The sequence below is a fragment of the Cynocephalus volans genome, chromosome 15 (genome assembly GCF_027409185.1).
Source record: "Cynocephalus volans isolate mCynVol1 chromosome 15, mCynVol1.pri, whole genome shotgun sequence".
Classification (NCBI taxonomy): domain Eukaryota; kingdom Metazoa; phylum Chordata; class Mammalia; order Dermoptera; family Cynocephalidae; genus Cynocephalus; species Cynocephalus volans.
The window spans coordinates 87,490,473-87,509,837 of record NC_084474.1 but is presented as its reverse complement, the minus strand read 5'-3'; the positions used below and the strand labels follow the sequence as shown (position 1 = coordinate 87,509,837).

Below are 19,365 nucleotides of genomic sequence, written 5' to 3'. Positions count from 1 at the left end.
GCAGACCTTGGAAATTCACAGACCCTTGGAAATGAGCCCATGGAAGAAATAACACCGGGCAGGTTTGATGGAAGCTGTGTATCATACTGCACAAGCCTTTCCTTTTTTGACATTAGACATCATGGCTCTATAATCAGACTGTCTTAGAATCCAGCCTTGCCACTTACTATGTATGTGGCCTTGGGCAAGCCACCTAGACCTGTAACTTACCTATAACACCAGGATAAAAGCAGAACCTCTTGTCACAATACATATTAGTAAAGAAGGAAAGAGGGCTTAGCATGTTGTTCTCGATGTCAGTTCCACAGACTCTGTCCTGGTTTCTTCCTTTATCCTCTCATTGCAAGATAGTCCTAACTGTACAGTCTCCCTGTTTATCGTGCCTTTGTTTAAGATGCGTGGTGCCTCTGGCATGTTCTTTTTGCTTATGGAGCCATATTCACCTAATTCCACTGATCTGGTGCATTCCTTTATAAAGTGTCTGACCACATAAATACATCACTTGACACAGAGAACCGTTTACCAGGCATATCTCTCATCTAGGGTTCTTAATAAACGGGCTTCTCCTAAGGGAGTGTGTGTCTCTCCTCAGTGAGACTTCCCTTCCTTACGTACCTGCTGCCTGTGCTTTCGGAAGGTGTGATTCCCCTGTGAGAGGGTCCCGCCTGCACTTGCCCGTGTCACTCTCTCCTCGTCACGACTCCCACCCACTTTTTGCATTACATGGATACATATTGCAGGGCCCAAGTGCTGGATGGACTCTGCACTTCTGCTCATCCTCTGTGAGGCTCCAGGTGTACCAAGAGGTTCCTGACTTCTGGAAAGCAAGTCAAAAATTTGGTGTGTGAATGTGCAAGTCTACCAAAAAAAAAAAAAATTCAGTCTGAAATCAGCAGTCTTTGAAATCTGTGTATTTTGGAAATCCTTCAGTGCAACTTAATGCTGACCCTTCCTTCTTATGTTAGACTCCTTCATTCCTGAAACACAGTGACCCTCTAAGCTGCTGGACAAATAGCTCTGGTCATTCTCTGTCCCGGCTGTTAGAAGGTGAGGGCTGGCCTTCTCTCCTGTGGCCATATACATGTTAGGTGTAGATGGGGGTGTTCTCTCAAAGGGGAAACCATCCAAACCGTCATCTTGAAAAGGCATTATTACATTTATGTTTGATATGTGTCTAAACATAACGAGATCCTCAAAAAATTCATACCACGAAGCCTGAGGAACCTATTGCCTAATTGTCAATTTAAAATTTGCATAACTAAGGTGTTTTCACAAAGCTAATGAGTGGTAAGGGAGATTTCAACTGTTGATTTCATTATCAGTGATGAACTTTTCCTGAGTATTCCCTGTGGAGTACATGATACCACAATTTAGCATTCAGAATTTTAAGACATAACATAAATACAAATAAAGTGCTAAATTTTCATTTGATTTTTTGATACAAAGCATATGAAATGTTTACTCATTTGTTCAGCACACTGTTTCTGAGAGCTAGGCCCTTCTGTGTCAGGCACTGCCAGGAGCAGGGGATTTGGGGGTAAAGCCAGACCTCTGTCTGCCAGGCGTACAGGTCTGGGGAGAGCCAAATGTGCATCAAAAGTAACAGCAAGAATGTTCTGTGCTGCAAGAAAGTTATGTACAAAGTGCTTTGGGAACCAAGAAGATCTGCAACAAAATAATTATTCCATCTCTTTTGTTTTTTAAAAGTTATATATGAATTGGGTTAATATAATTTTATCCTGTTGTGTAAAACCTATAGCAACCAGAAAGTTCTCTGATTGATATCCACTAATTAAAGGGAGTCAGTGTAATCTCTTGTTGTATGCCTGATAATGAAATGGGTCCCCAAGGCCTTCATAATGTGTCCATGTGAAGCTGAGATGAGATATATATCCAAAGACACCAGACATCTGAGCACATAGAATGCATAAGGGGCTTAGATGCTAAATTGAGCAAAAGTGGTGTTTGGATGAGATCAGAAAGGGTATCTGTCTAAGTAATTTACTCCTACTTTCTAATCTACACTTTGTGAGCAAGAGAGTGAAACTAAGGGGTTGATCTCAAATAAGCAGAATGTTTGGAAGCCACATTTATAACAGTTCAAGTTAATAGCCTGAGATTCTCAGCACCTCTCAGAATGCTGAGTCATCTGGTATTGCTCATGGCCTGTGGTTTTATTTATACGGCACCTCCTCCTGTTTCCACCAAAAAGTTCCACTACAAGGTGAATATTTAAATATCTAGTATCAGAATAAGGAGGACAAGTGGGCCTGTCCCTTTGGATAATAACCATGTGCTTGGCATTACAGCAGGTGTTTAATGTACATTACCTTATTTTGCCCTGAAAAATCCTACAAGGGTAGGTATTAATATCCCCATTTTACAGATGAGGGAACTGAGGCCGAGAGTCTAGTTAAGTAACATGATCAGTAGTAATGCAGTTACTAATTGGGGGAGCTGGGATTTGACCCATGTCTCTTTGTAGACAAAGCTACTTCCTGTCCATTTGTCTATGCTTTCTCATTTTGAAGCAAAGCAGAGGAACATTTTTACCCCTTTGTCCTTTTTTTTCCACTCACTGTCTTGATTATATAAGCTTGCAGTTATATGTTTAGCTCTCGAAACTTAAGCAAAATCTTTAAGCAAAATGCTGACTGAGTGTAAAGTTAGCAGCCAGAACATTTTCCATGTTTAGTGGAAATTACTGAACCAAGGGGCAGAGGGTAAGGAGTAAAGTGTAGGGTATCTGTCAGTGGCATTTGTTTTGCTTTTCAGTTCTGAATTTGTAGGGAAGCAAAGAGTTCACGATTCCACATTTTTTTCTTGTTTCCTTTGAAGACGTGGGTGGGGGGGCAGGAAGGCTGCGGCAGGGGTGGTGATGGTCAAAGAGGCCATTTATTAAATTGTTTTGAACTGAAAAGTCTCTGCTGAAAACCTCTTAGTGCCATCTTCAGCTTCATTTTATTTTAGATTTTTAAAGCACCCCTGGAAAAAAAAGGAAATCAAGTTGTTTTATGTTAAATTAAAATCCTGTCTGTCTAAGACTGTGCAGTATATTCTCTGGAAATACTGCATTTTTGACAGCACAAACGATTACAAAAAATCAATAATCAGAGAACGCTAAAGAGTCTTCTAAGCTCTCGCACAAAAAGCAATTAGTGTGGATTGATTTACTGTTATTTATTGTGATGAGATAATTGCCTCAACACAAGCCATTTTTGAACTTGTGGTACCCCATGGTTTTAAAACATTTATTCTTTCAAATCGTTTAATTTGTCTTTGGCCTTATTTTAAAACCAAGATAGCTTTGTGCTTGTTAAGTGATGGAGACCCAGCTTTTCCTCTCTGGATTTTTTTGTTCCTTTTGTGGCTGACACTGGATGGAACTAAGTCCCAATCTCGTGCTCTTGGGTTTATAAATTCTGGAAAAGATAGGGCAAAAAAAGTCACAAGACTTTTCTACCCTGGCATGGATGGTGCCAGATGGACTTGACCTCCAGCCTCCCAGCTTTCAGGAAGGTTCAGATTGCAGATCGGAATGTGGCATCCAAAATCTGCCTGAATTTGGCCATTGGGGACAAGGAGAAGGGAATAATGATATTCTTATTTGCACCGATATCCTGTAAACATCAGCATTACTTTGAAATCTTTAGTACGTCCATCTTTACCGGCAAAACATCAGGAACATGAGCTCCTGAAAATCTGCTTCCCTCCCCTGCTCCTTGGTATGTGGGCCTCTTCCTTTTTGTTGTGTGTCTTTTTGCTTCTCCCTCTGTGTTTCTCTTTCCCCTTGTTTGTCTCCTGTGACTGTTTGTGCATCTTGAGGCTCCTTGTATATATGCCAGTTTGGAGTGGGTGGAGTGTACCGGTGCCCCATGTTGTCCTATGTGTAAGTATTTCATATTTCCCACTGATGTCTGGCTAGAGAAGGAGATGAGGAAGGAGTATTTCAGATACAAATGCTCTTTAGGAATTTCCCTTTTGAGCATCACTGTGTGTCTTATAATTTACAATCTTGGTTCTTCTTCTTGTGAATATGCATCTTTTTCTTTTTGAGTGGCTCACTTCCCAATCCAGGGGTGCAGATGCAGTCTTTGGCAGTTTACCTGATGAGCAGTATTTCTCTTGCTATAGCATTGGGGAACCTGCCCGTGACTCTGCTGAAATGACACCCAGGCACTGAGCAGACTCTGGGGATGTACTCTGTATATACATTAAACATTTTAGTCTGTCAGCCCAAGTCGTCATCTGGAACATTATGAAAGGGTCATAAGCCTTAGTGGATGATCCTGGGTATGTAATGGGACTTGTGGGTTCAGAGATTCAATGTTATGAAATTTCTCCTAGTGGGAAAGAAGTTTCTCATGGGCATGTCTAACATCAAGTAGCAATGTTAATCCAGCAGTCAACCAATTAGGGTGTTTGTTTTTGCATGTTTGTTTTGTGAGTATCTAGAACCCAGTATTCTATTGGCTACAGTGGGCAACACAGCAGAAGCATGAGACAGGGCACCTGTCCTTGGGAAATTCAGTCTACCTGGGGAGACAAGATGGCTTTCCATTAAAGGAAGGTATAAGGCAGTGTTTTCCAAGTGTGTTCCTCAGAAGCAGTTTCATGGGATGTTGGTAGGTTCTGTGTGGAGAGGACAGAGTATGCTGTGATTCTCAAACTTAATTGACCGTAGAACTTCCTCTTCTTTTTTTCCCGAAGTACCTCCCAGCATTTAGGTTTTATGAAACAGACTTTGGGAAATACTGTTATCAAAAAATCCAGAAGTAGAGAAAATAGTCTAATGTTCCCACATGTATCTGTCATTCCATTGGCTTCTGGTCACACCCAGAGTTGAAGCCCAAATCCTACAGATGGCTGCAGGTGCCTGTGTGGCCTGGCTCCCACCTCCTGCTCCACCTCATCCTCCACGCTCCCCATTACAGACATGCACGTCCTGCACATCCCGTGCCTGGTTTGCACCTGCTCTTCCCTCTTCCTTCTCTGCCCTTCTCCCAGGTGGCTGCAAGGATCTTTCTTTTGCCTTCTTCAGGTCTTGGCTCAAATGCTTTATTTTAATACATGTTACATCATCTGGCATTATGTATTTAGTTGTTTATGATGCTGGAATGTAAGCTCTGTGAGGCACTTTGTTTTAGTTTTTGTTCTACTCCCAGCACCTAGGCAGTACTTGATAAATATCTGTTGAATGAAAAAATGAGTAAATGAGTAGATTCTATAGAATTTTAGTGTAATAGAGTCATTATGGCAGACTTCTAGGTGGAGGTGGGACTGTGAGCTCCTTTAGGGGCTTATAAGCCCCAAGGGCACGGGATTCAGCAGACCTTCCATTGGTCCTTCACCCCATTCTGCTCATTGTGTAGCCTCGAGCTCTTGGTTCTTCCCTCTCTTCACAGTACTGAGGATCATAGTGAGGCTAAAGGGAGATAAAACACGCATCAGTGCTTTAGAAGTGAGATGTTCAGTCCCAGGATAACTAAGCCTGGTCCCAGGGCTCATGGGATTCTTTAAATTCACCAAATACTGTGAGTCAGGCCCTGGATGGTGCCAAAAGATTACAGAAGAGGCTCAGTGCAGCCCATCAGGAGCTGTTCTCTTAGCAAAGAGCAGGTTTAACATCTGTGAGCATATTGTTTTCTTATGTCTGACACACTAAACCTTGCTTCATTATTGTTTTCAAGAAATCTCAGTGGAGATTCCTGTAAAAGGGAGTACATATAATCTGTTACTGGTGTGGTCTTTGGAAATCTATGGAAATGCAGTCATAATCAGTTTTCAGTATTGTAGCAGTTCTAACTCTGACCTGCAGTGCTTGAAGGTGACGGTAGGAAGCAGGTAGTTCTGTGGGCAGTCCAGATGGGGGGCTGTGCAGAGTCAGGTCCCTGATGTGGGATCCTACCTTGAAGGAGGGCAGGGGAGGAAATGGTGAGTAGGTTGTGCTACCTGAATTTTAGGTGCTGGAAATACACCTATGAAAGCACTACCATCTTGTTGATGCTGTGATTTGAAACACAAAGTCATCTGCAAAACTGAAAGTACAGTATAACAGGGAAAGTTGCAGAAATCATCCATCTTCTCAATCAGCAGGATAGATTGTTGCTGAAGTGGCACTTGTTTGCAGTGGGCCTTGGCGATCAGTGTGCCAGCGGCCCAGGAGAGTGGGGTATAAGCTTTGGGGTCATGGACCTGATCTCAAACCCTCATTTAGCCTGTGACTAACTGTGTGACCTTCAGCAAGCCACTCAACCTCCAGGACCTCATATGCAAAACGAGAATATAAGTGTCTCCATCTCTAGCCCATGTGTCTGAGGCCTGCAGTAGGGACTCAGTAATAACTGTCATTGTCACCTGTGAATTCTGGGTCCCCTCCTTAATTTCATCTTCCTCTGTTGCTGCAAGTGTTAACGTAAAAATTCTCCAAGTGCAAGTTTTGAGGCTAAAGAAATACCATTTGTTCTGTTCATTTAAATGAGGCAGTTTACATTAAGTTTTTATGTCTAAACTGTCAATGATAATAATTTGATGAGCATCTCCATCAGGCTGCTCTGTTTACATGATAGCTAATCCTTGCAATAAAATGAGCAAACTTGCCCAAAGTTGCAGAGCTGTTAGGGGTAGCACCCTGAACAGGTCTATCTGACCCCAGATACCCCTGCCAGTCAAAGGTTGTGAGTAGTGTCCCAGGCCACAGACCTCTGCACAGCAAATGGTAGGGAACATTTCTCAGAATCATCTGTTCTGATTATTTTTTTCCAAAAATAAGATCCAGGTAAGACCTCAGTTTGAAGAAGCATCACTTCATCCTTTTCTTTCCAGGCTCTGATTAGATGAAATTGCCTCATAAGTCTCAGAAGTGACTGAATTAAGTCTGGGAGGGAGACAAGCCATGAATTCAAAGTTCTTAAGAGTTTGGGATCCCGTCCTCCCAGCTGCATGCTTCTCAGGATGACTTGGTGCTAACTTGCATTTTAGGGGATTGATGGCTACCTCAGACATTAATGAAAAAAACTCCATCTTCCTGTCAAGTTTTCTCAGCTGCAGAAGTGCTGTCGTAAATCTTATAGGTGTCCTACCACCAAAGCCCTAGGGAGGCACTTGCATAATCCAAGACCATCTCTCCACCTGCGTCACTTGATTTAAGTTTGGCAATACCAGAGTTATGGTTAATATTTTCTCCAGGCCTGTCACTGTCTTTAGAGAGAAACTCCTACTATAGTCTCCTTTCTGGGCATTTTGGATTCTGGTGTTTATGTTAGAACACCATTATAATATCAATGTAATTTTCATCACATAGATGAAGGAAAATAAACCTAAAAATCACATTGCATGTCCAGATGCATAAATGTTGTTGTTTTTGTCAGTGTTATTAACGTTAGTAATGAGTACCACCTGGGTGGTATATGTCATCCTGTGTAAGTTGTCTGAAATCTTCATAAAAACCTTGTGAAAGGAGTCTTTGTCGCACATTTACCTGCTTAGTCATCCATTTCTTTTTTTTTTTGTTTCTTTTTTTTACTTTTCTTATTGTGAAATAGTATGCATATCCACAATATTGCATATAACATGAGTGTGTGGTGTGATGAATAATTATAAAGTAAACTCTTGTGCATTCACCACCCAGAAATGGACTATCACCATCATCAGATGCCTCCCGTGGGGGCCTTCCTGAGCCCAACCCTTTTCTCTATCCCAGAAGTGACCACTATCCTGACGTCACTGAGAATTACTTTTTTTATTTTCTTTATAGCTTTGCCATCCATGTATGCATCTCTAAACAAAGTAATTTAGTGTTGTATATTTTTGAACTTCATGTTAATTATATACAGATAGTCCCTAACTTATGATGGTTCGAGTTAGGATTTTTCAACATTATGATGGTGCAGAAACAAACACATTCAGTGGGTGTGCTCAGATCTGTAGTTACTGCCCAGAACATTCCTCTGAGCTTTAGACTCATGTCTTCGACCACCTTCTGGACTCACCCTCCTGGATGTCCAGAGTTCTAGAAACTCACCCCCTCTCCTTATCCATAGAACTTCCTCTGCAGCTGGTGGCCTTCATCCCCCTCTGTCATTCATGCTGGAGACTTGGGAGTCATCCTTGAAACTGTCCTCCTTCCTCTCACATGTCCTCTCACCATCAGGTCTGGCTGGTTTTACCTCCTCCATCTCTCTTAACCACTTTTTTCCTTTTCCATCCTGTTGTTCCCCATCTCATTTTAGGCCCTTGAAACCTCTCATCTGTACCACTGCAGCAACTGGATAATTGGTCCTCCCACCTGCTGCCTGCCATTGGCTGCTGTTGCCCAACATCACTTTCTTGCCCCAGCAGACAGCACACTGTGACCTGGCTGTTGTCTGCCCTCATCTTCTGCACTTCCACAGTCCCTGCCTCACAGCAATAGTCTAGTAACTATCTCCTAGTCTACCATGGCGTTCCTCATTTCTAGAAGCTGATGGTTAGATCTAGGCTGCTTTATGTCTGGGAGATCCAAGCATATCAAGCCGGGCCCCTCTTGATGGTTCTCTGGGAGCAAGAGATTCTCAGGAAAATTATTTTCAGTGGGAAACCAAATCATCTCTTTATTGTTGGCTGGGCCTGCGGCCCCTAATCTAATACAAACCAAGTGTTTTAGTCTCAGTCTAGGAGAATGAAACTTTGGCCAAGTTCTTTAACCATTCTGTGTCTCAGTTTCCTTATCTGTCAAATGGAGATAATAACTGTACCTACATATGAAGTTGTCAAGAGACTTACTGGAATTAATTTATGCAAAACACTTAGAACTATCTGGTAAATGGTAGCTGTCAATGAATACTAGATAAATTAGTAATAATTATGATGTTGGATGTCATTACTTTGGTTAGTAACTCCAGTGAAACATTGACTAATAGCTAGGACAGTGGGGTCCCCTTCTTGTTTTTTGATTCACTTTCTTTTGGGACCACAATAAGAACTTCGATGCTCTGTTCCAAATGAACTATGCTGGCATAGCCTGTTTATACCTTCCTCCTAACTCTTGGCCACATTCTGGCCTGAAAGCTCTAAATAAATAACTTACTTCCCTTTTGAGATTTAATGTCTTTTGCTATCTGGGAGTATCTGACTTAGAAACCAAGTTTTATCATTTAGTTTGCCCAGATAGCATTTAATCTTTGGAGTTAATATTCAAGTTCACAAACTACTATATATCCAGGGAATCACAAATCTGCTTCATTTGCCATTTTATCCCGGGATCAGAGAATGGTGCCTGACTCACAGTAGGAGGTCAGTAACTATATGCTTCATAAGTGAAACCTCAAGACTTGCAGTATCAATAATGCAGTCAGACTTCCTGTCTGGCAGTAGGCTCAGGGACACCATTCACTCCCTCCTGCACCTGCCTCCTGACCTGTGACAGCTCCACTGGATTTCCCTGCTGGACTATGGCAGTGATTCACAGGTTAGAACTTGTTTTGTTAGAGGGGACCAGATGTGGCTCAGTTACCACATTAAGGAGAGAGGATCCCAAGTAGAAGCTAGGTGGTAACTGATTTCATGTGAAGGTTATAATGGATATAAGGAAGGGAGGAGCAAGATCAGTGAAGGAAGAAGTCAGGGAGGTTCATCCTTCTAACTTTCACCCCACCCCGGTACTCAGAAGTGAAAGGGCTGTGGGAGCAAGTTGACCTCCCTGCATTGAAGCAAAGGCTCAGTAGATCCCAGACTGTTGAATATGCTACGGACGAAACTCTCCCATGGAGGCAAGACTAGTCTAAGTCGAGTGTCCCTTCTAACTTCAAGAATTGAGGATTTTCATAGAAATTGTAGCTCAGAGACTAATGTCTCATTTGGTCTCACCTATGCATTTTTTGCCTGCATGCTCACATTTAGGCACTTTTCCTCCTTATTAGCAATTCTGCCAAGGAGTGGGCATGGGAAATAAAAGGAGTTGGAACTCTTATGACACAATTTATCTGCTTTCCCAGAAGGAGGAAGTTGGCTCTCAAGTCTGAAGTTAGGTTTGCAGGACCATTTCTTATTTTAATTGCCCCACTCTTCCTCTTAGGCACACTGACTGCCTGATGCTGGCAGTATAGTCTTTTTGGTTTTTCTTTTTGATTTCTACATAAATGATAACATTCTAAAAATAATAACTTCATGATATTTGCTTATTTCAAGGTAAAAGCTCTTGAAAATGGTTTAGCTTTTATTTTAACTTTTCAATAATCATATTTTGGAATTTTCAACCTTTTGTTCTCTACTCAGTAGATATATAAGAAAGCCTGAATAAGTTTGCTTTTGTTCTAGGTCCTTTTGTTTAATAACTCCTATGGGCCAAACACAAGTATTCTCTTACATGAAGGACTAAGCATAGCACAAAGCATCCTTTAACCAAAGTGTGGCCTCGATGGAGGGCAAGGTCCCTGGAATGTGTCAAAGCAGATTAGCACCAGATTAACTGCCCTGTGTCAGTCTCTCCCAGAATATGGCCCTCCTGGGGGTAACAGCATTCCCTTATTAGGCTGGGACTTGTCTGTGCTGGAGTGATAGAAAGGGGACAGATTCTGGAGTTTTCCCAGAAAAGACTGGACAAGACTCTGTGATCAGTTGAATAGTAAGAAAGAAGGACAAGCTGAGGAGGCCAGTCAGGTTTCCATCTTTGAGCGATTGGTTGATTTTGCAGAAAGATGGTGATTCAGATATTGTATATGTTTATTTGAGGTGCCTAGAGAACACCCCTGCAGAGATGCCTGGAAGGCTCTTGAAAATTCCTATCTGTGGTTCAGCAGAGAGGTCACCACTGGACATATAGATCCAGCCACCACCAATGCAAAACCAATCATTGGAACCAGGGCAGAAGAGCCAAGCCGGCCCGAGGACAGCACCTTTGAGAGAGCCAGCATTTAATAGTAGTCAAGGAAAAAAGATCTAGCAGAGAAACTGAGAAAGAGCGCAGCAGGAGAACGTGGTGACAGCAGTGGCACAACATCACAAATGTCACTATGGGAAATGTTAGTTGGCTAAAGGAGATGGTAGTTGGGGGCTTGAGGTCTGAGAAGAGAGCGCTGGTTATACCTCTAGGAGTTGGTAGCTGGAAGTCAAAGAGGCCCGAGAAGGGAGGTGAGTGGGGAGGCCGTGGGCGGGAGCTGCTCTTCAGGGCCTTGGGGAAAGGAACGTGGTGACTTAGGCAGAAAGAGAGGTAGAAGTCTTTCCTCATCCTTTGCTTCCCTCCTGCCTCCTCTCTCTCCTTCAATAGGAAGATGTCAACACATTTGTAGTCTTTTTTTTTTTTTTTTTTTTTGTCGTTTTTTCGTGACCGGCACTCAGCCAGTGAGTGCACCGGTCATTCCTATATAGGATCCGAACCTGCGGCGGGAGCGTCGCCGCGCTCCCAGCGCAGCACTCTACCGAGTGCGCCACGGGCTCGGCCCACATTTGTAGTCTTGAAAGGAAGAAACCATTGAAAGAGGGGCTGATTAAAGCTTCAAAGACGGGGACATTTTCCCTGATTGTTGGGGCATTTCACGTTCAAATGTCACGTTCCTGGTTTAGCTCTTCTGGGTAATCATGGTGAAAAGACTGATGAATTGGATAGTCAAGGAGTCAGGGTGGGTTTTGAGGTCTTGACAGATGCAGTGGTACATCAGCTCCCAGATGCACAGATAGAGTTGTGGCAAAATTGCTAACACAGTAAGAAACACTTTGTGTGGCATCTTAGGTATCAGTTTACGTGATGGCATTTAATTCTCACAACAGCCTTACAAGGTAGGTGTTATTATCTTCATATTCCTGATGAGAAGATCAATGCTCAGAGAAGTGTCATGACTCAGCTGAGAGTCCATTGTTGGCCAGTGCCAGAGGTGCAGTGAACGTGCTCCAGCTGAGGTCCCCATGCCATCCTGCATGTGGCTCCTGTAGGGGGCTTCTCACTGTTCTCCTGTTCCTACAGGCCTGGGGCTGCCGTCCTACCAGACGACCCCGAATGCCCTATAGCACACTGTTATAACTGTACAGCACATGGTTGGTTTAGAAGGACGCTTCAGCATCTTTCTGACCAGGAGTGAGGGCAGGGGATGTGACCATGACCTGGGTGTACATCCATTGCCCAGCCATGGACAGTTCTCGTCGGGCTCCTGAGAAAGCACCCCTTCCCCCTTGCCGTCTTTGTGAGTCCCCCAAAGCAGTGAGCAAGACAACAGACAAGGCTGCATGAACCATTTGTGTCCTTATCCTGAAAGTGCCTTGACTGTCTTAGGTGGGGGTTAGAAATAGATGTTACCAGGTGGACTTTACTAATGGTTGGCACTTGTGTAGGCAGGTGCTTGCAGATAAATACTGTGGGGGAAATCATTTAGCCAAAGAAGAAAATATATCAGAGAATTACTTGCAATGACTGCTACTTTTAGTGGCATTCGCTTAAAAAAAAAAAAAGTGATAGATTACTGTATTGCTTTTTTAAAATCTTCTTCTTGAACAAAAATTGTAAATTCTGGGGTGGACAAAAAAATAAAAGAAATGAAATAATGAAAGCAAACTTATTTAGCAGAGACAGCTCTTACTCTGGGGACACCTTGTCCCAGTCACTCGATTGGTTGCCGCAGAGGCAGGACCCAGCATTCCTGCCCTAGCCATTTTCCCTAGAACATATCACAGGTGATTGGGCCTGCTTATCGCTGGCTTTCAGGTGTCATATACTCACCAGATAGAGAATGTAGTGAAGGAAGACGTTTGGACTCACTGTCCCCTAACCCCTCCTCCTTGTCCTGCAGCCTTTCCGCTGTGCCCATTGCCATTATTCGTGCAACATATCCGGCTCTCTGAAGCGGCACTACAACAGGAAGCACCCCAATGAGGAGTACGCCAGCGTGGGCGCCAGGCAGCTAGCGGCGGAAGCGCTTGCCCAGCAAGGTAGGTGAGGTGCCACCTGCCCCGGGTCCCACCGAGAAGAGTAGCTGGCATCTTACAGTTCAATTCTAAACCGTGAACGTTTGGTTTTGTTAATTCTTCATCATCATTATTGACCAGCATTACTTATTGCATGGTTAATATAACAACCTTAATGGAAATCTGAAATGACAGAAGTAAAAATTTACCCCCAAGTCCTCCTGTCGTCCCTCCCCCTGCAGTGTCCACTCACAGCACTGCCTTCCGTTCTTGGTCCATGCAGCGAGTTTGCATAGATGAAAGTTTACAGTTTACTTTCTGTTCTTAACATTGATTAGCAGGAACATTTAGTTTTCCTTTGATAAACTGTCTTCCTAATTATAATAACGACTTTTTATAATACAACATTGGATGGAAATACTTTGTTTTAATAATTCTCTTATTATTGAGAGAGGTTTCTAGATTTTTCTTTTTATGATTATAACTGATGCTTTTGTAAACATATTTATAAGTGAACTTTTTTGGGTTATCTAAAAATATTTATTGAGTCAGATTACTTATTCATCTTGAAAAGAAAAAACATTCTCGAACATTTAAACTAGAGAGAATTGATGAAAGCCTTTAATATTATTAAAAAGTTTTTTTTTCCCCTTTTCTCAATAAAGAATCACATATTCCTACTTGAGAAGGCTTGGTTCATGTGCTGTTACCATACAGAGAAATGCCGTTGTGTTTGTATCTGCACTCGGTAATTCAACTAAAAAATGATTGTGGCATACAGTATGTTAGTTGCTACTCTTTTCTAAGTCCCGATTCTATTTGGAGCTAAAGACAGTTGTAGAAATCTGCCCCCAGTAAACAGAGATGTGGGATCGTAAACCCCGCTGCAGCTAGGGATGCTCAGAGTTTTCCAATTCAGAGTGAAGCTCCACTTGTTGTAATAGCCATGAAATGCATCTTAATGTAAAACAAATGAATTGACTGTATCCTTCAGCACTTTCAGTGACAGGGCTGATGTACAGAAATAGATGAGCAGCATGGGAAATCAGGATAATTTTAAAGCCTATCCATCTGGGGTAACGGAGAGCTTTTAGTTTTCTTTAATGGCAGTTTGATGGAGCAAGGGAGCAGGATAGTGCAGTGGGGAGGACCCGGCTCCAGTCTGCGTTCCTTTTCAGCTTTCCAACTTGGGGGTACATTACCTAATCTCTCCTGCTTGGGCCCTTTTCCTGTAGAGTGGAGCTCATCACAGCCTTCTTCCATGGTGGGGGGGATTAAATGACAGAACACACAGATGCGATATATTCTCATTCCTTGCTTTTGTATTCTTTTTTTTTTCTGAAAATATCTAACACTTCTGCATTATTTTTGACGACCCCCGTGTCCAGGAATGCCAGAAGGGAGAATGAATGGGCTTAGAGTCACAGTAAATAACTGGAGTAGCAGGCTAGAGATTTGTTTTCACATCCTTCATGCTTTTGGGTTGGATTGGCAGGAAATAGACATTTACTGTGGCTGTTGGGACAGGCATGGAGAGCTGATTGATGGTGCTATCATCTCTCTCTGCTGCCAGAATTTCATCATTGCCTTGCAGAAAATGTGCTGAGGTTGAACTGTTTCATGCCCTAAGTTCTCACTTAACTTTCTCAGACTTTCTGTAATCAATTGGCTTTCCCTGACAGGGTCTGCATTTTATATTCCATCTTTGCCATGGGTATTTTTGGTCATCTTTCAGATATGTGAGGGGTCTTCAAAAAGTTTGTAGAAAGATTCTAACTACCTTTTAATTTTATTTTACATGAACTTTTTGAAGTACCCTCGTGTGTGTGTGTGTGTGTGTGTGTGTGTGTGTGTGTGTGTGTGTGTATCCCCCACCCCTTACAAGGGACATGAAGGAGACAACTAAATGTCTCTTGGCTTTTAAGAGACATTGCACCATTGTGCTTTGGCAAGAGAACAGTCTCTGAAATCAGGTTGCTGGTTGAATATGCACACAGTTTAGAAATTTCAGTAGCTCAAAGTTTACACTGTTCTTATGTCTGGGAGAGGGAGGGAAGTGCTTGGAAGTGCTGACTTGTTTGGTACCACGAGAATTTTCATTTTCATGTGATTAATTTCAAGTAATTCTCTCCATCCCCACTTGGTTTTATTTTCCTCTCCTACTCACTCCCCAAAAATATCTTCGTGAGACTATAATTTCTTGTTTTGATATAGAGGAAGAGATGTTAAAATAATAACATAATAAAAAAAAATGAAAAAAATGTAGTTTTTTCCAAGTAATGTTTCATTCTCCTTAAATCAAGCATAGTGATTCCTTAGCTCTCAACTATGTTTAAACAGTGTCACACTATGCATACGCAAAGCCAATTGCTGGGACAGCTTCTCCTATCCCCTGCCACCTCAGGGATCCTGAGAAAGGTGTCAGTGCACATGCTGTAGAGGAGGTGGGGAAAGGCCCGCAAGGAGCTGTGATTTCCCTGATCAGACATTTCTGTGTGAAGGTACCATGGTACTTTCACAGAGTTTGTGTTGTGTTTTCAGTGTACTCCAGATGCTGGCTGGGAATGGCCACTGCCTGGGCACCCACCAGTACAAGCAATGTGCTGGTAGCTAACATTTAACCATTGGCTCTCTTTGGGGCTGGGATTGGGGAACCTGACTTGTAGCACTTGCCCATTTCTGTGGTGTGAATACTTGTACCCTGGACAATTTTAAACTCCTAACATGATGTCACTGAACAGGGAGCTGGGAAGACATGCACATCTGGCTTATGAGCTTGTGCAAGCCCGCTCCAGTGCATCTCCCACCCTGAGGGCCTGTCGGCTGGGCCCTTCAGGGTACACCAATACCTCAGAACTCTTGTACTTTTTAGTAATTGGACTTGCACTGAGCACCATTTAAATGATTTGTGTTTTACATGCATCTGATGTTCTGAAAGCAGATCTCTCAGCCATCTCTTACTCATTAATATGGATTTGAGGCATTTCCCCCACACAAATGCACATTTCATGCTGTTTAAGGAAGATATACTTGTATAGCTTCCATGGGCCTGCCCCTTTCCTCCCCTTGAAATATGCCTGATTAAGCTGGCTCAACAACTGGTTCAGTAAATCAGTCCATGAGAGGTGTAAGATGCTTCCGTGCTAAGCTTTATGGATCCTTAGCTCACTCCTAGAGCACGTAGCGGGATGAAGCTGGGGTTTAGCAGGGCGGTGATTTCCCAGTGGCCTCCAAGCACTCTCCTTCTCAAGTCTCTCTCGGTTATGGGGATGAACACAGGCTTGGGAGTCAGATAGAACTGGATCAGGATCTCTGATCACTGTGGCCTTTGGACCAGGTACCTAACTTATCTGAACCTCGGTTTGCACGCCTTCAAAGAGGAGAATTAATACCTGCCTCAGCAGCAGCTGCAAAGATTAGATGGTTTTTTTTTTTAAGATTCCCACACAGTGCCCGACACGTACATGTGCTTGATCAGTGGCTCAAATTCACTATTATGTTTACGCACATATTTCTCCTTTCAGCACGTATCTCCTGAGCTCCACAGTGTGCCCGGCTCTGTGCTGGGTAGTGTGATTTGGTGTCAAACAAGGCAATCACACAGTGGCATCTACTGTTCTTAATGCCTAGGTTGGGATGAGGGCTGGACAGCTCTTTGCAAGGTTCCATGTGCTGACACTGCAGCAGAAAGTACGCATCCCGCTGAGCTGTGTGCCTGGCACTCACAGGAGGACCGTGGCTGCTGCTCCCCAGTGCCAAGCCTTCTCTAAGGCCCCAGTTTTAGGGGATTGTTGAGGTGAAGGTGGGTAGCTGAGGCAAGAGAAGCAATGAGAGGATGAGTGCAAGGACAAGGCTGAGGTTTTGGTATCTAGAGTTTTCATGTTATTTTGAAGTAGTGTATTAGAAGAATGTAACTATGTATACATGTGTACCTGGAATGTCTGTTCATATCTTAGTTTTTCACATCAGATTCAGGGAAAATAGTGTTAGCAGAAAATCCAGAAATATCAGGTAACCCAAAAGTCATGTATTTGATTTTCAGACATTTTTATTTTATTTTATTTTATTTTATTTTTTAAATGTTAAATGATATTTTATTTTCACTGTTTTTATTTCTACAAAGCAGGTTCTTTATGCATTAATATCACACCAGTAATCTTGCTAAAAATCCAAATTATTCAGTTTGAGGACGATAGCATTTCTTTCCTTACAGAAGTATTACTAACATTAATATCTCTCTTAGATAAATGTGATTCACATTTCACCTCTTTTATTTATTTATTTATTTATTTATTTTTATTATACATACATGTGGGTACAATATTGATTTTCAGTAGTTGTGTAGAATATGTGGTGGTTAGATCAGTATAGTTAGCTTATTCATCATTACAATATGCAACCATTCTTTGAGACATTTTTATTTTAAAATTGTTTTTAGTAGGGCCCAGATTTTTGGTAGATGCTTCCAGTGATGTGATACTATGCTGTGTTATTGATTGGTATTTTATATGTTCATTTATTTCTCAAAATGGCCCTGTGAGGTTGGCATCATCATTTCTGCTTTAGATGAGGAAAGAAAGGGAGGGCAAATGACTGACCCTGTGTTACAGAGTGAGCAAGTGGCCACGTCAAACTCAGTCTCCTGATTCAGCGTCTGGTGCCTGCCGCTGAAATGTTAGCACTTGCTATAGAAGAGAAGGAGAGAGGGGAGGAGGAGGAAGAGCCATGGTTCTATTCTAGGATATTCTAGGATTGGGTCCATTTGCTGGTGGCAATGTGGTAATGTGTTATAAGGTTACATGCATGGGGAGCTGTTTACTTTCCCTCATTTCTTTATCCTCAAGGCTAGTTGCTAATCTGACCTAAGGCCAATTCTGGGACTATCTGTCTTTCCAGCCCCTCCCTGTGTCATCCAGAGGGTCTCGGGAGTTTATGGAGGGAGAAGGAGGCATGGGGAAAACCTTACTTAAGTTTTGTTTACCAAGTGTTCCTCATTGGGGTTTGGGACATTAGCCCGACTAATAATAAAGAGCACTTTGTTTCCTCTGCTGCTATTTTTCTTGAGGATCCCGTGGGAATGGGGGCTGGGGCTTGAGATAGGATTCAGATATCTCTGAGTCCCGTGGCCAGATATGATCTAACAGCATGACATGTCACCAGGAAGCCTCTACCTCGATGCTTGCATATGATTTCCACTTAGTTACTACCCCTAATTCATTTCCTAGTTCTGAGCTGGGGTTCTAGCTGGATTCTAGGGTAGAGACAATAACCAAGTTAAGAGACAATAGGATGTGAGAATGCCAGCAAAGTCTGATTCCATATTTCACTTGCTAATCTTGTAAAATAAAGTTATCCTCTATCTGCTTTCATTTGTGAATTAAGCTGCTTTTGTTCCAGTTATCTTTTAGTGCCTACAGTAGTTGCCTATTGCTGCTGTAACAAATTACCACAAACTTGGTAGTGGCTTAAAACAACACAAATTAATTATCTTAGTTCTGAAAGTCAGAAGTCCACAATGAGTGCCACCAAGCTAAACTCAAGGTGCATTTTTTCTGGAGACTGTAGGAGAGAATTTGTTGTCTTGCCTTATCCAGCTTCTAGAGGCTTCCTACATTCCTCAACATGTGGTCCCTTTCTCCATCTTCAAAGCCAGCAATGGCTATGACCTTCCCTCCGGCCTTCCTCTATAATGACCTTTGTGATAACATTAAGCCCACTCAGATAATCCAGAATAATCTTCCCATTTTAGGATCCTTAACTGAATCACATCTGTGAAGTCACTTTTGCCATGCCATGTAATATATTCATGTGTTCCAGGGATTAGGATGTGGCTGTCTTTGGGGGGGCCCATTGTTCTGCTTACAGCACACAGTGTCTTTTTTAAGGATATGAGCTTTAACATTTTCACCTTAGTAGAAGGGAAAATTTAGACCTGAGAGTTTAAGGAAGTAGCTTTGGGTCACATAAACAAGTACCAGATTCAGGTCTTCTGACTGCCCAGCCCAGTGTTTCATGCCATTCCTGGAGTTCTGTTATAAAAATGAAATTGAATTTTCATAATGTCAGATACCACAAAGGGCACAAATATTTTAATACCTGAATTTCTTCCAGGATATATTACATTCCAAAAAGAGCAAAGGGTGCCATGATCGATTTTTAAAATTGCTGCTGAAATTCTATACTTTTGCTTGGTTAATCAGTCCATGTGAGGAAATTGTGATTTGAAGGTTTATAGTTTTTATGGTGTGCAGTTAATATCAGTGCTGCAAGTAAGTTCACCAAACCTTCCATTGACCTTTACTGTTCATTGCCTAAGAATTTAATGAATTGAAATAGAAATTAATTTCTCTCGGTTTTGATGTCAATTAACTGGCCTAGTTAACCATTTGGTCCGGATTACATATTTCCATTTGTTGTTCTTTAATTAAAGTCATTGTGGCAAAGGTTGAAGTTTTAATTAATGTGGGAGCATTATCATATTAAGTTTAATTT

General features: G+C 42.2%; 1 protein-coding gene across 4 annotated transcripts in view; it reads left to right on the top strand.

Moving 5' to 3' along the window:
* ZFAT (zinc finger and AT-hook domain containing) overlaps positions 1-19,365 on the top strand; it is a 202,908-nt gene that overhangs the window by 132,032 nt on the left and 51,511 nt on the right. For all 4 annotated transcript variants that reach the window (XM_063079198.1, XM_063079196.1, XM_063079195.1 and 1 more), the window contains one exon: positions 12,759-12,897. In XM_063079198.1, the coding sequence (XP_062935268.1) occupies positions 12,759-12,897 (139 nt within the window). The remainder of the gene's footprint in view (positions 1-12,758; positions 12,898-19,365) is intronic.